Below are 22,030 nucleotides of genomic sequence, written 5' to 3' on the forward strand. Positions count from 1 at the left end.
ATTTATCAGTTACATTAATCCCCAACACCTACCCAGCCACTGTTGGCATTCCCAGAAACCCCAGCGCACCCTTCCATTGGCCAGCCTCTGTGCCGGAGTGTGTGTGTGTGTGTGTGTGTGTGTGTGTGTGTGTGTGAGCGTAAAGGTGATAATCAGTCATGGCCTGAGGGGCTTTCATGTCCCTGTTGATGCGCTGCACTGAACAGTTTCAGCCAGGGACTCCCCTTGCTGCTCAACGCCCTGCTGCCGTCCCCAGAGAGCCCACCCCCCCAACCCCCTCCAGAAGCCCACTCACTCAAACTCCCGTGCCCACTGGAAGACACTCTACTCTCCTAGAAGTTTTTAAAGGAGTTTCAAATATAGGAAGTAGGAGCGGGAAAGGCAAATTGGTCCATGACTTTTTTTTTTCTGATATCAGGAGTCATTTTCTCTTCCCACCTGGCAACAAGAGAACAACTGAGCAGCCAAGAGAAAGTTGGCTCGTGGGCTAGTGGTCGTGTTCTAGGTTAGAAGGTGTTAAAGCTGCAGGTGGTGCTAAGGAGTTTGTTTTGCCTGGCGCCTTGCAGCGAGCTGGGGATCGGGGAGCGGTTGCCCGAAAGGTTTCAGGAAGGCCGTTGAACAATGCTTGGGAAAGGTGGATACGAGACATCTGAAGAAGTCATGCAAAGGTATGACTGAATACATCATATCATTTTTAATATTAAGTATACACGTTCAAATATGATATGAAATATATCAGACATTATATTCTAAAAATACATATTGTGTGTTTGCAAATCCTGGAAAAAATACAGTCCTGAATCATCTATCATCAAGTGGATAAAAAATAGGGAATGATATGTTTACTATGATGCAAATATGCAGAGTTCTACCACACAATATGTTTTATGTATGTAATTGTCTCATCTTAAATGCAATTAACTACATTTTTTAATAAAAAATTTAGGTGATTGATATATTCTGTTAAAGTTAATTATACTATGGAATAAGATGCTTTTATTACGGTTTGCTTGAATGTTTATCAAATTCCAGCAATAGAAGTCGTCTTTCTAAACGATTTATGTATCAGTACAAGCTATTTTAATGCTATTGGCTGTAAAAACATTGCGGTTTCAGCTTAGTGCTGCAACACTTTACATCAGGGGTGGGGAACCTATGGCTGGGGAGCCACATGTGGCTTTTGTGCTTACAATAAAACATTGTATAAATCACAAGGTTAAAAATAATGTTGAAAATGTAAAACCTTCCAATGCTAATCGATATATTCCTGGTCAAACACCAAAACCTGATTATTACTGGATAAGATGGTAGCCTAGTCAAATTGTCAGCTAAATAAAATCATGCAGAGCCACGGTTTCAGTCAGACTCCCGTTGGATGGAGTAGGTTGCCTCATGACACTGTTTTACGGTACTGATGGGTTTTGGGTCATGAGTTTGCAATTAACGCTAATTAACCTAGCATGTTTTTGGAATGTGGGAGGAAACCGGAGTACCCGGAGAAAACCCACGCATGCACGGGGAGAACATGCAAACTCCACACAGAGATGGCCAAGGGTGGAATTGAACCCTGGTCTCTTAGCTGTGAGGTCTGCGCACTAACCACTTGATCGCCGGGTTCAATATTAATAAAAATATTTTTGTAATTAGAACATAGAAAACCTGTTTGACCTTCCAACAACATTTAATTAACATTATTAGAGCCCTGTAAACAAGAAATAACACCCCTATAGTTACCTTTATATTCATATTACCTAATATAATAGATATGATAAGCAATAATAAGATATAGTAACATCCAAAAACATGCTAGGTTAATTAGCGACTCCAAATTGTCCATAGGTATGAATGTGAGTGTGAATGGTTGTTTGTCTATATGTGCCCTGTGATTGGCTGGCGACCAGTCCAGGGTGTAAGCGGTAGAAAATGAATGAATGATTGAATGTGGAACAATGAGATCTCTGACTTTATCCACGTCTTTTGACATGTTGGTCAAGTGGACAAAACAAGCGCTCATGTGTGCCTATTCCAACATTTGAAATTATCCCCTCTCTCTTTAACCACTTTCCCGTTTTCACCTTTGCCCCCTCTGTCCCACCTGCCAACTCTAAATCACTGTAGTAGCGTGTCACGGGGAAAGTTGCCTCTGACCTCATACTAGGCCTCACTGATGGTCTCACTGTGGCTAACTCCGTCCTTGCACACTCTTAATGTCTTTGCTCAGCCAGAACTTCTAAAAGGATTTCCCCTGGTCTCTTTGACTGTTGTTCTTCAGCACTAACCTACCACCATGCCTCAGGACAGGTAAACCTTATCAGCTTGCATTTGGAATGAAAAAATGAAAGTTGCATTTTAGGTATTTAATATGATGTTTTTAAGTGTAGTAAAGCTGTAGCTGGACTTTAATGATATCAAATATTTCTGATACTTGATTGATTCATTGATTATTCTTTATTGACTCTGTGAAAACAAAAGGCTTCATCGGTGGTTTGAATGATCGTCCATCCTTAGACAAAATCGTGTTCGCCATGCCGTGTTCTACCCAACCTACTCGTGTTAACCGGTTGTTAACCTCATGGATTCAAATGGTTGTCATAACGATGATGTTGCGACTGATAAGTGACTCGAACTTACAGCATGAACGCTCTTGGTTTGAATCAAAATGAAAGCACTTACTTTACCGCATTCAAGAGTTGTTTCACGACAACTTAAATTAGATTAGATTAGATTAGATTCAACTTTATTGTTATTGCTCATGTCACTTGTACAGGGCAAGAAAATGCAGTTAGCATCCAACCAGAAGTCCAATTTTATAAGTACCTTAGTAGTAAGTAAATGTAGAAAAAAAATGGACAGATCTATGTAAAAAAAAAAACAGGCTATGACTATAATACAGTGAGGATATGTACAGGGATATAAATGACTATAATATTGCTATTGTAGATTATACAGATTATAAACAGTATGCACAGTATGGATGTGACAATATATAATAACAGTAATATGTACAGTATTGCAATAAAGTGACTAGAGTATGGCTATTGCAGATTATATTAATTATAAACAGTATGATCTATGAATGCAACAAGATATTACAGTAATATGTAGAATAGTGCAATATGTACAAGGGGACCTCTTATGTTTTTTACCACTTTTCTGAACTGTAAATGTTGTTACAATGTTATATTTTCATGTTAAACGATGCCAGAGTGTCAGATAATCAGGTTTGCATATTTGGAAGTGAGGTCTGAAATTTTTGAATTTTTTTTTAACACCCACTACTGACGATCTGGACTTCCTTATATGGGGTGTAGATTGCCTGCACTCACTCGGATCCGAAGCAGGAAGTCCATGGAAGATCTAGACAGCTTTGTGTGCGGGTTATTGTGTGTAGCTGATCTATAGGAATCCAAAGCACACAACATGAGCATCATAGGTCCCCTTTAATATTTACGACATGATGTGTTCAAGGTGTTCTTACTGAGGGTTTTTTTCTCAACTTTTGCTTCCAAAAATAATACATGTAGTGTGCGTCACCTCCTGGTGCATTGCAACCTTTATGCCCCATCCTCGCAAACTTAAGGATGTGTTCATTGCTATGTTGACACATGTCGCTGACTGAGGCTAATCTTGAAGTTAAACATGTGACACTTGCATGGCACTATGCAGGCTCAAGGTTCAAATGGCATGAACACAAATCAAGTCTATAGTCATGGCAACATTCGGTCGCTTGTTTGCCGGTATGTCCTACTTTATCAAAGTCATTCCGAGCTCACGGAATCACCTCTGATATGAACTTGAATGCAGCGTGAATGAATGCGTGCGTATCGCCCATCAGGCTTAATAGACGGACTATGGTGGTGGCGAAGCGGCACATAAACCCCTCCTTCTGGTGTTAGCCCCGCACTGACAGCTGAGGTAGGGGACATTGAAGAACGTGTGCTCACCCAAATGGCATCGTGTTTAACACAATGTGACGGCAAGCTGACAGGAAATCCAATTTACTTTACCTCACAGGTGCTATATATGACCGCATATTTCAATCTGCATCATTTATTTATTGATTTTATTATTTATTTATTATGCGGCACGGCGGTCGAATGGTTAGCACGCAGACCTCACAGCTAGGAGACCAGGGTTCAATTCCGTATGCATGTTCTCCCCGTGTATGCGTGGGCATGCGTCCTCCCACATTCCAAAAACATGCTAGGTTAATTTGCGACTCCAAATTGTCCATAGTTATGAATGTGAGTGTGAATGGTTGTTTGTCTATATGTGCCCTGTGATTGGCTGGCGACCAGTCCAGGGTGTACCCCGCCTCTCGCCCGAAGACAGCTAGGATAGGCTCCAGCACCCCCGCGACCTTCATGAGGAAAAGCCGTAGAAAATGAATGAATGAATATTATTTCTAGGGCGGCATGGCGGTCGAGTGGTTTGCGCGCAGACCTTACAGCTAGGAGACCAGGGTTCAATTCCACCCTCGGCCATGTCTGTGTGGAGTTTGCATGTTCTCCCCGTGCATGCGTGGGTTTTCTCCGGGTACTCCGGTTTCCTCCCACATTCCAAAAACATGCTAGGTTAATTAGCGACCCCAAATTGTCCATAGGTATGAATGTGAGTGTGAATGGTTGTTTGTCTATATGTGCCCTGTGATTGGATGGCGACCAGTCCAGGGTGTACCCCGCCTCTCGCCCGAAGACAGCTGGGATAGGCTCCAGCACCTTGTGAGGAAAAGCGGTAGAAAATGAATACATTTATTTATTATCAAATGTAAATTATTTGTACTATTTACTCTTTATGCTGTACTGGCTGTACCACCATGCCACAGGAACACCCAAAATCCTGCCCACCCACCACTCAGCTCCTCTTGGGAACACACATGATCCCAAGTCTTATTTATATCTAAAATGTATTATGTATTCTTATTATGTCTACTATATTGGGTAATATGCTTGTAAAGGTGACCATAGGGGTGTTAGGTCACGTCTAGGAGGCTCTAATAATCTTAAAAACCGTATTTAGAAGTTAGTTTTCTATGCTCTTAACTACAAGTCTGGAACCAATTAACTGTGATAAATGAGGGATTACTGTTTGTATTGTTTTAACTTAGCATAATTGTTTAGCTAAACACACACATAGAGGCAATAAGTAACTTAAGTTTGGCTTTATTGAGCCGTCTTGAACTGATGGCATTTTCAAATGAAACTAAACCTAGCTCAGACTATTCTATGCATTGAATTTGCAGGGTGATAATCTACGCAACGATCCCTCCTTATCTTGGAATTTCTGAGCGCATTAAAGGCTGACAGACACAAAATCAGAGGCAGCGACTTACATTTAGTTATATATGAAGGCTTAACCCTAAAGAGCAAATCTCTCAGTGTTTATTGAATTAAAGTTCTGTCACTTCCAATACGTGGATGGACGAGTGACCCTGCAGCCCGTGAGTGGGGATTTGGCTATGTTTAGCAGGACCCGACTCTCTGTCCAGAAAGTCATTCTCTGCTCCTAAATTAACACCAAAACAAGCTGAGAGGAGATGACGGTGGATAATTACCAACATCTAATTATTCCTAATGGCTAGATAAACGATCCACGAATGAAACGTGACTCCTTCTAAATGGTGTAATTAAGTTGAGGCAGTCTCTGATGCCTGCCTTAGATCATGTTTGCCTTCCCTCAAAGCTTATAAAAAGTCATCTGGTTTGGGCTTTTGAGAGATTACATGGTTAATTGGATGTCAAGCCTACTCATAACTTTGTTAAGCGTTAAGACGCCGGATAGACGTGGTGATGCTTTGTGCTCAGAACTTAATAAAATCTTGGCTTTATATTGTAGCTTCCTCTTAAATCACACAGTATATACAATGGAACCTTGGTTAGTGGCATTCATTTGTCTGACTCTATCCAAAACAGATGCTAACAGAATCAGTTTTTCACATAGGAAATGTAAATCCAATTAATCTGTCGGGAGTGCTGGAGCCTATCCCAGCTGTCTTTGGGCGAGAGGCGGGGTACACCCTGGACTGGTGGCCAGCCAATCACAGGGCACATATAGACAAACAACCATTCACACTCACATTCATACCTATGGACAATTTGGAGTCGCCAATTAACCTAGCATGTTTTTGGAATATGGGAGGAAAACCGGAGTACCCGGAGAAAACCCACGCATGCACGGGGAGAACATGCAAACTCCACACAGAGATGGCCAAGGGTGGAATTGAACCCTGGTCTCCACCTTAAATGTTCATTTTCCTTGTCATTTATACATATTTAGAATTGTTTGATGCATGTTTGTAAAACTAATAAATTCTGAAAATGAACCACCACTAATTACGGAAAAACTGATATTATATTATGTTAATTAGAAAGTGTACATGAAGATTCTGTACAATCTCCTCAATTCTTCTTGGTCGTTCACTCGTCCTGTCCCGGTGTTTATAAATTTCTTATATTGTGCACAAATTTATGGATATCTTCCATATGTAATCCTGTAGTTTTGCTGACTCTGCATATTGCATGGTATATCTGCATATAAAACGATAGACCCCATTTATTTCATGGACAACCTGTATTAACGCAACCTTGTGTATTTTATATACCGATTCACGACATTTAATTTAATTTCTCTTGTCTTGTTTGTACTTCTATTTGTGTTTTTTACGTGGAAGAAACATGTGGTGTCCGAGGTTACCGGTGATAAAAGATTGGTATTCGACCCAGGTTTTATAGTTAACCCTGTGGTAAACTGTTTCCTGACCAATAATTTGGCAACAGCTGTACAAGACTGCCCAGGCTGTGCTTTAGGGGTCAAATAAAGGCGATGTTTTTGACCTTGACCTCATGTCTGATGTAGGGTCATGTCACCATGTTGTTTTGATTAGTGTTTACCTGTACCATCATTGGTTTGTTGGTGTCAATGAGAGAGAGAGATCAGGGTAATCTACATTATGTTCTCATATACTTATATATCTTACTTATGTATCTCATATACTATATATATATATATATATATATATATATATCTATCTATCTGATTTGTCTGGTATCAGGCCAGGTATCATGCCCCCAAGTGGTCTCGGGCTGATACTGGCACGCGGGGGCATGATACTGGGCCTGATACCAGACAAACCATGTAATGATCTTATTATCACATACAGTAAACCTCGGATATATCGGATTCAATTGTTCCCACTGGTTTTGTCCGATATAAGCGAAATCCGTTATATGCGTATACCGGAAAATGTCCGTTTTACGCATATATCGGATTTATATCCGGTATATGCGTAAATCTGATTTTATCCCTTATAAAAAGGCACTTCCTTGACTATGTTTCCAATGTACCTGGACGCGCAGGCAACGCTGCAAATGACGTTGTTTAGTGGCCTGTCACGATTCGGCGAATCGGAGCGCCACGATGTGGCCATCCGATAAATGCGAGGGAAATTTAATGGAAATGCATTGGAACGGGACTGGAGATTTTGTCCGAAATAGGCGAAATCCGTTATAAAAAATCCGATATATGCAATGAATTTTTATTGGAAATGCATTGCAGAAAAATCGGTTCTTTTTTATCTGTCCGTTGTGAGCGAATTTCCGATATATCCGAGTCCGATATATCCGAGGTTTACTGTACTATTTAATCATGAGCTTATTATCACGTACTATTTAATCAAAAGACCATTTTGTTTCCAGAAAAAAATCAGTTTATTACATGTATTATATCTAAACAGTGTAAACACAATAATTGCAAAAATATTTCAACAATAATATTTTATCAATAATATCTTATCAATGTCTGACAATTAAAGTTCCATTAATCAAGTTTGGGTTTTTTGGTGACTGGAGAAGCACTAGGCACTAAGCACTCATGCGCTGTTCTCTGATTGGTTGTTTCACGGGCACGATACCAGAGCAGCGCGTTCTGAGTGGACAGATACGGGGGCTGATACTGGACATGGTTAAACTCTATATTTTATCAGTATCACTGCCTTGGGCTTTGACACAGTATCATTTCGGCCTTTTCCCGTATCATTTATGGGCGGTTTCTAGGGTACAGGGCCAATTAATACTGTAGTATGTGATAAAGTATAGTATAGCAGGGGGGCTGACATTTATGCAGTCAGTCCGGTAGCTTGCGATCGACGTAATGGGCACCCCTGCAGTATTACTACTAATACAGTAGTACTTGGACACAGAAGCAGTCATTTTTGGACTATTATGATTCAACACAGTTTTGGTGTTCATGCAAACATAAAGACGTTGCAGACTGTACTTGCTTGTTGCTTATAGCCAGTAAAGCAACACGTGTGGATTCTAAAACAGTTGTCCCCCACAAACATACAAACATGACTTTTTTTTATGAGGTGGAATTATTCACACTTCTATTTGTCTTGGTGCACGTGTGTCAATCAATGAAAGCCTGGTGTGTAGTGCTGGTAATGTAATGCATTGAGACACGTTAAAGAGTTCACTCTGGATCATGTTGCTCATGTTTGACTCTTTTCTTTGTTTTTCACCTGTCTAAAGTCAGAGCTGGGCGTTAAGCTCCCGTGTGGAATATTCTGAATAGAGGTTATGTGAGAAAGAGGGGGTACCAGGTGGGGGGTGAAAAACGATCAGGCTTGCCTGCATTCCAAGTGCTTGTTGGGTAGCGGTAGGGATTACACTATGACCTTACTGCTCGGCAAGTGCCAGCATCCCCACAATGTAGACCAATGTTAACGAATACAAATGTCAGGTATCCGCTGTGTAGGTCATGTGACTGGCGTCTGTCATTAGACGGAATAGGTGAATGGAACCGCTGACATTTTGCAGAGTTGTCGACAGCTGAGAACGATCACCTTGGTTCCATGCTCAATGAGTTTATGTATATGTAACCCCTGGTTATGAAAAGTGTGGCGCTTGAGCTACATATGAGTTGGGTTCCGAGGCTGCGAGATTTTGATGTCAGGTTGTCCAAGTGGTTAGCATTGTGGCTAATACATTCAGGATAGCTGGAAGATCTGGGTTCGTATCTTCATTTGGGCACCTCTGTGTGGAGTTTGCATGTAGTAAATTGTCCATAGGTATGAATGTGAGTGTGAATGGTTGTTTGTCTATATGTGCCCTGTGATTGGCTGGCGACCAGTCCAGGGTGTACCCCGCCTCTCCCAGTCAGGTTCCAGCATACCCCTGCGACACTAGTGAGAACAAGTGGCATTGAAAATTGATGCTAGGTGTTAGCATGCTAGCATTCCTAGCATGCTAACATTTGCATACTAGCATTTATAGCTATTTTCAGGGTTTGACATTATAGAAACACTTATCACTATCATGCTAGGTCTTAGCATGCTAATACTTGCAATGCTAGCATGCTAACAATACCATAATAGCATTTCTAGTTATTTGCATAGCTGGACACATACTGTATATGAACATTTGGCATTATCATGCTATGCATCAGCATGTTAGCATTGCTAGCATGCTAACAATACCATAGTAGCATTTCTAGGTATTTGCATAGCTGGACACATACTGTATATAAACATTTGGCATTATCATGCTATGCATTAGCATGTTAGCATTGCTAGCATGCTAACAATACCGTAGTAGTATTTCTAGGTATTTGCATAGCTGGACACATGCTGTATATAAATATTTTGCATTATCATGCTATGCATTAGTATGTTAGCATTGCTAGCATGCTAACAAAACCATAGTAGCATTTCTAGGTATTTGCATAGCTGGACACATACTGTATATATAAAAATTTGGCATTATCATGCTATGCATTAGCATGTTAGCATTGCTAGCATGCTAACAAAACCATGGTAGCATTTCTAGGTATTTGCATAGCTAGACACATACAGTATATAAACAATTGGCACCATCATGCTATGTATTAGCATGTTAGCATTGCTAGCATGCAAATATTAGCATTGTAGCATTTTTAGCCATTTTCATCAGCAAATTAAATACGTTTTTCTGGGAGAGATTGGAGATTGTGTTAATAAAAAGTTTTCTCCTGCTTGTTTTCACCTTTGATATTGGCGATTTTAAGGAGTGTTAATGCGTCATCTCCAAATGAGAACGTAGATCAGCAGGAGTTCCAATTTTAGTATCTGAGCATTTCATTGAGTCATGAAAATGTGTGTCACGATTACCTTACATAATACTATAACTGTTACATAAAAATAGGTGCTGCATCACCATTGTGATGATTTCAAATGTTTCCAAGTTGGATTCAGAAATGAATGAAAATGAATTAGAACTTTTCACAAGGCCAAAAGCCAGACCATCAAACATCCTGTCAATGAATGTTCCTCAGGACAGGATACAGGTGCAGGCTTTAGGTCTTCCATGTCAGATTGTTGTCGGTACTGCTATCTCGAACACTGGGGAGGGGGTTGCTTAGTTGGAAAAGAAAGTGCTATCATGTTTGTTTGTGTGTCTGGATCTGCTCAGATAAACACTTGCCACTAAGTTGTTGGTCTGGAGATGGACGGCAACAATCCTGCAGACTCCATGATTGCTGTATCAGTGTGCGCTGCTCATGGTTTATGCTTAGTCCATGAAGAAAAGATGAATACTATATAAATCATTCCTTTTATGTTTACACTGAGACTGCAGTGCAAGAAAAAAATGTACAGGACCTGAATTTGACCTGACCTGAATTTGACTTCATCATAATTAATCACATTTGTATGAAACCACTGATAAACTACAACCTGCATTTCTAAAAACACGCGGCCCGCGGGCCATATGTGGCCCGCAGGACACTAGTTTGAGGCCCCCGCCTTGATATGAAAGTATCCAGAAAAAAATATTACGTTTTATTAATGTTCATGTTAAAGGTTAAATAACTGTTAATAGTTATCCTCCCTATCCGTGTGGAAGTGGTAAGTTTTTGGCTATTTAAGTTTAAAGGAAATAACTTGAAGGCTACCGTTTAGGTCGCTAGCTCTCTCGTTTGCGAGTTAGCATGTGTCTCAAGACCCTGCAGTTGCGCAATATGTTGTAAATAAAAAGAGTATAAATGTTGTTGTGTTTTGTCATGTCTACAGGGCTCTAATAATGCTTTGTTAATTTTAATCTGAAAAAAATAATTTGTCTACCCACCAACTTATATGTGGTTTCGTAAGTTTTTATTATTTGCTGTTTTATTTTTATTATTATTATATTTATTTATTTATTACTGATTGATTGATTTTCTTTATTCTTGATTTGTTTATTTATTTTTCATCTTATTTTGTGCAGAAAAATAAAAATTAAGATATTTGAGAACAGTGGAATGTTTTATCAGAGCTTTTATTGTAGAAAATCGGAACCAAAGCACTGAAAAAGTTTGTATATTTTTCAGTTTTTAATAAATGCGTTTTTTTGTTTGTTTTTTTGGAAAACCTGATGCGGCCCAGCCTTGCCCAGACCCTAGCTCCAGTGGCCCCCAGGTAAATTGAGTTTGAGACCCCTGTTGTAGGCTATCCCCAAAATGTTGCATTTGATGATGCTGGGATAGAATGGTTGTGAGGTAAGAAGGACAACAAAAAGATGTTGTTGATGCCTCATCTTGTAGACCAATTTAGCTCTGATGTTGCTGACCACACTGGGATAGACTCTAGCTGGCTCCTCCTTAACGTATACCGCACCTGCCCATTCTTCTAATCTGCAGACATGATGCGTTTATGACTATTTATGCTGTCAAGACCAAGTGTGTCACAGGACAACACCCCTGCAGCCAGCAGAAGAGAGAGAAACGAACCGTGTGAGGCCAGCAGGCAGCAGGCAGCAGGCTATAAATAACAGTTTGAAAAATGGCTGCTCAGCCTCAGTTGTCACAGCCAACTCTGTCCTCCCCCACACCTCGCATTACTTCACCTCTCATTCTTGAATTCACACTTTTTTTGCTATTTTTTGATTCCAACTTACAAATACGTGAATTTTCAGCATTTACATAACCACCCTTTTTATGCAATGTCTGTGTAAATAAATAAAATGACGTGAATTATGGTATTTTATGAAGAGTCGGATGCTTGGACACGCCCTCACAGAGCTCTCAGCACCCGGTTAGACGCTCGGCAGATCACTGCTCATTTAGGCTGCTTTTCTTAGACCCTTGTCACTGCTTTCAACATACAACTAACCACAGAACACCCGAAAGTGTTGATAAAGTGTTCGAAAAGGAGGAATTTGTAACTAACATCAAAATGCATAGCTAGTATGCCTTTGGATAATTACACAATTTCCACAAATCACAAAGCCACGCATTTGGCATGGAGCCACTAGTGATGCTGTATTTAATTTCCTCAGCAAAGCCATCAAACAGGTGCCACTGTGAAGTCCTCAAGTGGGAACAGCGTCAGCAGACGTCTACGACTAATTGCAGTTATACAGCGAGGGCTTGTATTTGTTGGAATGCTCTTTAGGTTTCACAGTTGGAAGGCAGCTGTCAAGGCAGAAGGTTTCCTTTTGACTGGCATGTTTGTCAGTGACCCCCAGTAGCCATGTTACACCATCCTAATGACCAAAACAATATCACTGTCAGCAAGTGTGAGCATATCAGACGGGAACGTCCTTCTCCGGTGTAAGCACATTAGGGTGGAGTTGCACATGTCTAATCATTAATATGTTTTCATACACACATTATAGCGGTAATGGTTTTATTTCATTTGAACATGCATCAGATTACAATTGAATGCATCCCATAATCAGTTCAGAGTTCCACATGTCCAAAAGGAGTAGGAAGAAGCAAAGCTTATTAAATCCTACCCCTCCATCTGGTACTTTTACAATCTGTTACATTTGTTCACTTCCTGCTTTCCATAATACAGTTTAAGTTTTTTTTGTTTTTTTTAATAATGCACCTCGTACCGAAGTACAAGGTTTACCACAAATAGAACTCCTCCCTATAAAAACTTATTTCTATCTGCGATTAAATTAGATTAATTGAGTTAACTTTGGACAAAAAAATGTGATTAATCACGATCAAACTTTTAATCGATTGACAGCCCTAGTATGTACATATTTTTTTCTCTTCTGTCTCTCACATGACAACTCCTATAATTTCCAATGTGTATGATGCTACTTTGAACCTTGCGGTATATGCGAATTTTTGAGAATTTTTAAATACCATGCCTCTAACGAGTCAGTGAGGAAAGAATAGCTATTTCACTAGCCATCCGTGCACCAACAACAAACTTGTCGATTCATTGGAAATCGCAGGAGGTCATTATATATAACAATATAACAGTCTTAAAAAGAATACTATACTCATCACACAGCAACTTAACTCTCAAAAGTTCTACCTGACAAATCTACAAACATGTACCAATGCAAGTTTAAAATTTAATGAAATAGTTTTTCCCATAATGCATTGTGTCTGAGCAACGTATTCATTGGTGCCTGCGGCCACTGCAATGACGTCAGCCTCCCTCTGGGCTCCTTTGAATTTCTCTGGTGGACAGAGGCAGCATTGCAGTGCCATCTATCTATGTTGTTTGTCCTCCAATTAAATGTTTGCTTAGGTGAAATGCATTATGGGAGTTTTATACCTATATTGGTACAAGTTTGGATATATATTAGGTATACCTTTTGAGTGTTAATTTGCTGTGTGATGAGTTTAGTGTTCTTTGTAAGATGACACCACGAGTTATATTGAGTTATGACCTCCTGCAATTTCCAATGGGTTGGCAAGCTTGTTGTGAGTTTTTTCTCATGATTGGCTCCTGTTAAATCAACAGTTGCCTGGTCCTCACGGATGCTAACAAGCTAAATAGTTGATAAGAGATCTTGTGGTTTGCTCACAGAACTGACATCATGTCATGCACCTGACGTGCGTGTCCATAATGTGGCCCATGGGCCACTGGCGGCACATGACTTGTCTGTTATTAGCATGTGGAATACTGATGATGTTGATATTAATAACTGATAACACATAACATTGTCTATAATGTTCTGAAATAAATTTAGCACATGTAATTGAATATTTAAAATTATGCCATGCATGTGTAGGCTATTTTTGAATAAATTAGCACACTTTTTAGCTCTGTATAAACGTATACAACTGTGTTTCTCTGGCCTCATGTGGGTCTCATCAAGACCCAAGAATAAAGGCACCATATAAGGGGGTAAAGTTAAGACAATTCCAAGGGCCCCGGACTGACAGGGGCCCCATTGGCCTTGGCGCAATCTGACTTTTTTTTTCCTGGGGCTCTGAATTCCTGGCGGCACCCTTACCTATGACTTATATGCCAAATGTGGTGCAAGGGAAGCTGACTCTATTTCATCATGCAAACCTATATGTAACTTTCTCTTGACTGCATGATGGTGGACGTACAGTACTGCATGTTCACTTGGCAGGCTGCGGCTACAGTATGTCACACTTGGAGGAACACCGTCAGACTGCTGGCGTCAAACTGACTTTTTACATGCTTGTTTGTCATCGGCCTGAGGCAGCTGAAGAGGAGTCTATTTGTCTATTCCATGTATCACAAAAATATATGTATATATATATATTTTGGAGGGTAGGGTGTGTTGGTAATTAGCTAAAAACAAAAAGTTTGAAAATGTTGCTGCTGACATGTCTGCATGTCTGCTAACGCCTGTCAAATAAGTTATGATGAAATAGGGCGGCATCTAGTGAGGGTTTGAAGAATTGCATGCCACTTTTTTCATTTTGATCTGAGATGGGTTAAAATCACACTATTGTACTATTTGGCATATTTACTGTCTGAGAATGCATATAAAATAGATAAACAAATAGATAAAATAGATAAAAACCTCTCCTGTTATACAGGTCAGAAAATAATACCTACCTATTTGAACAATAGCTCATAATCATGTCATTTGAATGTGTGTGTGTTGGTGGTATTGATGTAATTCCAAAAACATGCTAGGTTAATTGGTGACTCCAAATTGTCCATAGGTATGAATGTGAGTGTGAATGGTTGTTTGTCTATATCTGCCCTGTGATTGGCTGTACCCCGCCTCTCGCCCGAAGACAGCTGGGATAGGCTCGTGCACCCCCCGCGACCCTCATGAGGAAAAGCGGTAGAAAATGAATTAATTATTTATTCAAAATTATTTAAATTACAAATGACTGTTTACGCTGTACATTGTTCATATTTGATGTCATCTATTTATTCTCCAATTATTATTTTTTATTTTTTTATTTTTAATTTTTATTTTTTAATTATTTTTGTATTTTTATTTTTTAATTATTTTTGTATTTGTATTTTTATTTTCATTTTCATTTTCATTTTCATTTTCATTTTCATTTTCATTTTCATTTTCATTTTCATTTTCATTTTCATTTTTATTATGCGGGAGCCAGGCAACGACATTTCGTTGGCAATTTCGCTTTATCTATCTATCACGATACGCTAATATGCCGCAGTACAGCAGTTGTGTATCACTGTTATACAGTGTATTGTCTATTGTTGTGTGTGTATTTTAATCAATCAACACATCTTTCCAGTAATTTTAATAGAAAGAACAACAAGGCAGTGTAAATATGTATGTATTACTCTGTATTCATTACAAATGACCTCATAGATTGGAGTGTACCGGCAGCTCATACTGTAGATGGCATAGAATGACCCCCGGGCCTCCTCTGAAAATACTTTTGTCACAATGTGGCGGTCAAGCCCCATGTTCTGCACACACACACACACACACACACACACACACTGACCACTTGTGACTTTTCATCACATGGGTCCTCTTTGCCTGTCTGGTGGTTAATAACAGAGGCTCGCAGCGTCACCTCGCATCGGGTGAAGAGCACGGTCTGTGATGGTGGACTAGTGGACTAGTGTACATGTGCTGGCGTCTTATCGCAGGGGCGAGTCATGCGTCAGCTTGCGAGCAGAGGTCGACTCCGGGCAGAAAAGCAGTTTGCCGTCTCCTGTCACTGCTTTCATTTGGACCTTTGCCGCACCTCTCGGAAGGTTTGTGTGCTTATTCCAATTCTTATTCCAGTTTTCCTTCTCATTCATTTTGCTGTGGATTTAAAATGCTGTCTCCTGTGAAGGTATTGGAACTGAGTATAGCAAGAGGCAAGACGTGCAGCTGTCTGAAATGTGTGGGGATATTTGAGGGTGGGTTTTGTAGCACGGAATCAATCACTCCACAGCTTCTCTTTGTTTAGACTGGAATTATTCATCAAATTGGTTGCTTCCTGCAGTGAGGATGTGCGGACTGATGTGGTGATTATCTAGCTGTCTTTATGGTGATTAACTTTCTGCAAAATAAAAGTTAACTCATATAAACACAATAGATAAGATTTAAAATTCACCTTTTTTATGATTTAGTGATGATTTAGTTTTTATGATTAGTGGTGAATGGTCTAAATCAGGGGTCAGCAACCCGCGGCTCCAGAGCCGCATGTGGCTCTCCAGCCTCTTTGTTGCGGCTCCCTTTGCAATGCTTGAATATTTTTTAGCACCCGTGTGGTGAAAATGCACGTCTTTGTTATGAGTTTACAAAAATCCAACTTTGTGTGAGACCATGAATGCATCCTGACTGAGTTCTGACTGGTGACTGAATGAGCAGACAGGATGCTATCCAGTTCTCTCTGACAGGTTAACATGAAGGGAAATGAGTAATACTTTGAGTTATTTGAGTTATTAATTATTATTAATGAGTTATTTGACGATTCTAAAAAATAAATTAGAGCTCATTTAAAAACAAAAGTTTATCTCCAGTACTAGCAAGAGTACTCCAACTCGTCTTTTTTTTCCCCTCCAATGTTGTTTTAAACATACAACGTTTTGCGGCTCCAGGCTATTTTTCTTTAGTGGGCAAGTGGGTGAAATGGCTCTTTTCATAGTAAAGGTTGCCGACCCCTGGTCTAAATAAATGCTTGACGTATTAAATCATTTCACCACATGGATGACACTAGTGTTTTTATTTTGGTTGATTGATAATGTGCCGACATTGTTGGGCTTCACAATGCTTGTGAGATACTTTGCAGATACTTTGGATAAGACAGTCGTATTCAGGAGTAATCCTCGTGGATGCGGTCAAACTATAGCTCACTGCTCTGTGTGATGACATTGTTTTTTTAATTGAAAATTGAAAAAACTATGTTATTATTATTTTATTTGTTCTTTTCTAACAATGCTTCCATTTTGGATTTTCAGTCCAATCTTCTTTATGGTTTTTGTCCCTGATCAAGCCTTAATACTCCTCATTTCATTCATTTCTTCTTGAACGTAACTGCCATCAATTCCTTCCTCCTGTTCCTCACCTTTTTACAGTAAAGTTACAGTAAAGTTTGTTTGCACGTTCTCCTTAAGTTTCCCAAATACAGTGGATCTCAGAATACACATCGTAAAGCATTCGTGACCATACGATTTTGAGGATTTTTTGGTAAAAAAAAAAATGTTTTTTCCACATAAAACACCCTTCACTCTAAGTCTGTAACAGTTTATGAATACAGTATATGATAATATAGGTGAAATGTATAGCAAACATGCATCACTGTACAAGAAAAAGGCCACAATTTAGACATATTTATGTCTTTATGCTTCACTGTGTTATTGTCAGGAGTGAGATTTCGCACTTGGTCCATTTTACGTATAACTTCTACACCGTAACTTCAATCTTACAGTATCATTCGTTAGTGGTAACTATCTTTTATAATTCAGTAAAGTATGCTATTGTATGTTTATTTGCATCACAAGTTAGAACAACGTTTACATTTGCACCACTGAATTTTATGATGACGAGACATTGGGATGCAGGTATCCATATTGTTTACATCCGCATCCACATCCGCATCCACCCCTTCGACTGTTGTTGTCGACATTGTGTCCTCTTCCATTGTGAACAGCACTGGCTTAAGATCACAATTACATTGTTCATGCGTGTCGACTGCTCTAAATCATCCACGCTGCGCGTTTACAAAGTGATTAGGGATTTTACTGTTTAGTTCCTTCCTATATATAATTAAATATCACCATTATCTCCCATAGTGAATCTGGTTCTTGGCTTCCTTCCATGTTGTTCTCCTCTGTTGTTGCCAGCCTGAAACAGAATCCCTTTTATAGGCAGGCATTATTAACATTGTTAATCAATACCTTTGAAGATCAGACATTAGCAAAAATTTAACGATTGTCAGGACTCGATCTACTTACTTCCTCAAGATGTTGGTGTCAGTCAATAAACAGGAGCTCTGTGAACAGGAAAAGTGTCAGAATAGTTAAAAACTTTGATATTGTTGTAGAGCGGTCACTCCATCCACACAGGAATCACAAAAAAAGTGTCTCATAAAGTATATCAGTAGTTCATAAAATGTGAAAAATTGTCAAAAAAGGTGAATATTGTAAACTACTGGTTTACGCTCTAATCAGCAAATGAACTGCAAAACCTTAAGAGCTTTTAATTGGCCTCTTGAAATGATACAAAAAAAAACTACTGTGCTTCTAAACATAAAAGGGGACCTATTATGTTCAATTCCATTTTTTTTTGTTGTTTTGAGTTGTGGTCTCCTATCGAGCAGTTTCACACGATAACCCGCACAGATAGCTTTCTTGAGCTTCCAAATTCTGCACCTCTTCCCGCAGTGTTTCCATGGACTTCCTGCTTTTAATTTACTCCACACTCACTCCGCTGTAATTGGTCATACTCCCAAGCGCTCCAGAGGACTTCCAGATGCATATAGTTGTCCGTGTTTAGTCAGTGCAGGCAATCTGCAGTCCATATAAAGTGGAACTTGGTGTTAGAAAGAACTCTGTAAAGCCGGCCTACAGAGCCGTACAAAACCTCTTTCACTAACAAATGTGCAAACCTTGATGTCTGACGCTTTGGCGTCCTCATTCATTCATTCCTTTTCTACTGCTTTTTCCTCACGAGGGTCGCGGGGGTGCTGGAGCCTATCCCAGCTGTCTTCGGGCGAGAGGCGGGGTACACCCTGGACTGGTCGCCAGCCAATCACAGAGCACATATAGACAAACAACCATTCACACTCACATTCATACCTATGGACAATTTGGAGTCTACAATTAACCTAGCATGTTTTTGGAATGTGGGAGGAAACCGGAGTACCCGGAGAAAACCCACATATGCACGGGGAGAACATGCAAACTCCACACAGAGATGGCCGACGGTGGAATTGAACCCTGGTCTCCTAGCTGTGAGGTCTTTTGATGTGTGGTGGAAAGAGATTACCGTACTATGTTTTTTTTTTTTTTTTGGTGGAGGTGAGTCTCTTCACATAATGATGTAGCTTTCTCCTCGCCATACAGTATTAAAAATTAATATTAGTATTAATAATAATTCCCACAATAAACACTTCTAAGTAAAGACTTCATTCATTCCATACGCCATCCAGTTGTACAATACTTCACCTGTCTGAAGAAGATAATTCACAACATTATTGCGCTGTACCCTCCCTTGTATATAGTAATGGTAATGGTAATGGTAATGGTATTGGTAATGGTAATGGTAATGGTTTTATTTCATTTGAACATGCATCAGATTACAATTGAGTGCATCCCATAATCAGTTCACAGTTCCACATGTCCAAAAGGAGTAGGAAGAAGCAAAGCTTATTAAATCCTACCCCTCCATCTGGTACTTTTACAATCAGTAACTGTTACATTTGTCCACTTCCTGCTTTCCATAATACAGTTTAAGGTTTTTTTTTTTTTTTTTTTTAAATAATACACCTCGTACCGAAGTACGGGGTGATATGACCATACAATGACCATTAAATGTACATCATAGTGTACATTTACTTGTATTTACTTATATTTTTACACACTGTTTGTAAATAATACATTAAATATATCTATAAAAGTATACATTTATTATATTTCATTCATATTGCACTGCACACCATTTTGCCTGCAATTTAGCTACTGGAACCAAACGGTTTCCCTTGTGGCTCAATAGAGTCCAACAGTCCCTAATAAAAATACAGGCTACTGTTGCTGCAGTCACCCATGCCAAGCTGAAACTCAACTGAATCCCTGACGTCACTTCTTGTCCGCTCGCCACTCAGCTCCCTTGGGGAACACATTTATAGCAACACACATGAGCACACCTTTTATTTATGTCTTAACTGGCCTATTTACTTTTATTATGTTTACTATAGTGACTAGAAGGCTGGAATAATGTTTTTAAAAAATATATTTACAAGGTAGTAAACAAGGTTTCTGTGCTGTAACTGAAAATATTTCATTTATAAATCCATTTTTTTTTTTTTGATTTATCATGGGGCGGCACAGTGGTCTAGTAGTTAGCGCACAGATCTCACAGCTAGGAGACCAGGGTTCAATTCCACCCTCGGCCATCTCTGTGTGGAGTTTGCATGTTCTCCCCGTGCATGCGTGGGTTTTCTCCGGGTACTCCGGTTTCCTCCCACATTCCAAAAACATGCTAGGTTAATTGGCTAACTCCAAATTGTCCATAGGTATGAATGTGAGTGTGAATGGTTGTTTGTGTATATGTGCCCTGTGATTGGCTGGCGACCAGTCCAGGGTGTACCCTGCCTCTCACCCCTGAAGACAGCTGGGATAGGCTCCAGCACCCCCCGCGACCCTCGTGAGGAAAAGCGGTAGAAAATGGATGAATGAATGAATTTATCATGGTCGGGTCTTTAACCAATTTTGGTGGTTCAACTGTTTTTGATAGCATTAACTACTTTGTGATAGAAACTGCTTATCTAAAGAAATATAATAATAATAACTAAATAACTTGTGTTTGTTGCAAGCATATATGAATGATTGTTGCACAGTTCCTCATGAGGAACGTGGCTGAATCTTTTCAAAGCTGAATTTTGCCACCCCCAAAATTGTTGTTGCTCAGTGTTCTAACCAACCCAGAGACTCCATTGGTCTATTAAGGACACTCTGTTGTGATGGCGGAGGGCAAGTCTAGTATTTATAGCTTTGAGTCATAGGCTGAGGTGGTGTAAGGCTATCGCTCTCCATCAGCATGCATGTTCACTTAAGAGTGTTTACTGTGGACGATGTGCACGGTAACTTCCCATTGTCAGTGAAATCGCTTGTCGTAATTCCACGGTTAACTGTGGAATGCTGTTTCCAAAGCTCATCTTACAGGTTTATATTTATCAAGCTTATAGCATGTAAACACATTTTAATGGTTCTTTACTGTTTGTGTGCACACGGACATGTGTACAAAGTTATTTTTGGTTATTAATATAAACATTCACATTGCCTTGTTGAACTTTAATATTGATTTTTTTACATAATTTAGATATCCTAATGACAGTGTTATAGATTTATTGACTTTTTTTAGCTGTATTAGTAAACAAAATGTTTTTTTAGTTTGATGCTAACACGGAGTGTACACCAGGATCACATGTCTGATGTTTTTATGTGTACTCTGCCCGTGAGGATAAGCGGCATAGAAAATGGATGGATGTATATAGCGTCATTTATTGACTATTATTTTCTATTTATTTCTATATATTTATTCTATATATTTTCTATTTATTTATTTTCTATACCCCTTATCCTCACGAGGGTCATGGAGGTGCTGGAGCCTATCCCAGCTGTCCTCGGGCGGGAGGCGCGGTACACCCTGGAATGGTCACCAGCCAATCACTGGGCACATATATACCTTCATTTTCTTTCATTATTATTATTTTCACCATGTTTATTTATGGGGCGGCACGGCGGTCTAGTGGTTAGCGCGCAGACCTCACAGCTAGGAGACCAGGGTTCAATTCCACCCTCGGCCATCTCTGTGTGGAGTTTGCATGTTCTCCCCGTGCATGCGTGGGTTTTCTCCGGGTACTCCGGTTTCCTCCCACATTCCAAAAACATGCTAGGTTAATTGGCGACTCCAAATTGTCCATAGGTATGAATGTGAGTGTGAATGGTTGTTTGTCTATATGTGCCCTGTGATTGGCTGCCGACCAGTCCAGGGTGTACCCCGCCTCTCGCCCGAAGACAGCTGGGATAGGCTCCAGCACCCCCCGCGACCCTCGTGAGGAAAAGCGGTAGAAAATGAATGAATGAATGAATGAATGTTTATTTATGTCCTGTTTACTTTATATATATACATTATATACTGTGTTTGTG

The 22,030-nt window shown here is 39.7% G+C and overlaps 1 protein-coding gene across 1 annotated transcript in view; it reads left to right on the forward strand.

Moving 5' to 3' along the window:
* The first annotated feature begins 15,363 nt into the window (after positions 1-15,363).
* rbm20 (RNA binding motif protein 20) overlaps positions 15,364-22,030 on the forward strand; it is a 30,414-nt gene continuing 23,747 nt past the window's right edge. The window contains exons 1-2 of the mRNA XM_058084640.1: positions 15,364-15,384; positions 15,783-15,925. Of these exons, the coding sequence (XP_057940623.1) occupies positions 15,364-15,384; positions 15,783-15,925 (164 nt within the window). The remainder of the gene's footprint in view (positions 15,385-15,782; positions 15,926-22,030) is intronic.

This window comes from Doryrhamphus excisus, chromosome 1 (assembly GCF_030265055.1).
Source record: "Doryrhamphus excisus isolate RoL2022-K1 chromosome 1, RoL_Dexc_1.0, whole genome shotgun sequence".
In the NCBI taxonomy this organism is placed as follows: Eukaryota; Metazoa; Chordata; class Actinopteri; order Syngnathiformes; family Syngnathidae; genus Doryrhamphus; species Doryrhamphus excisus.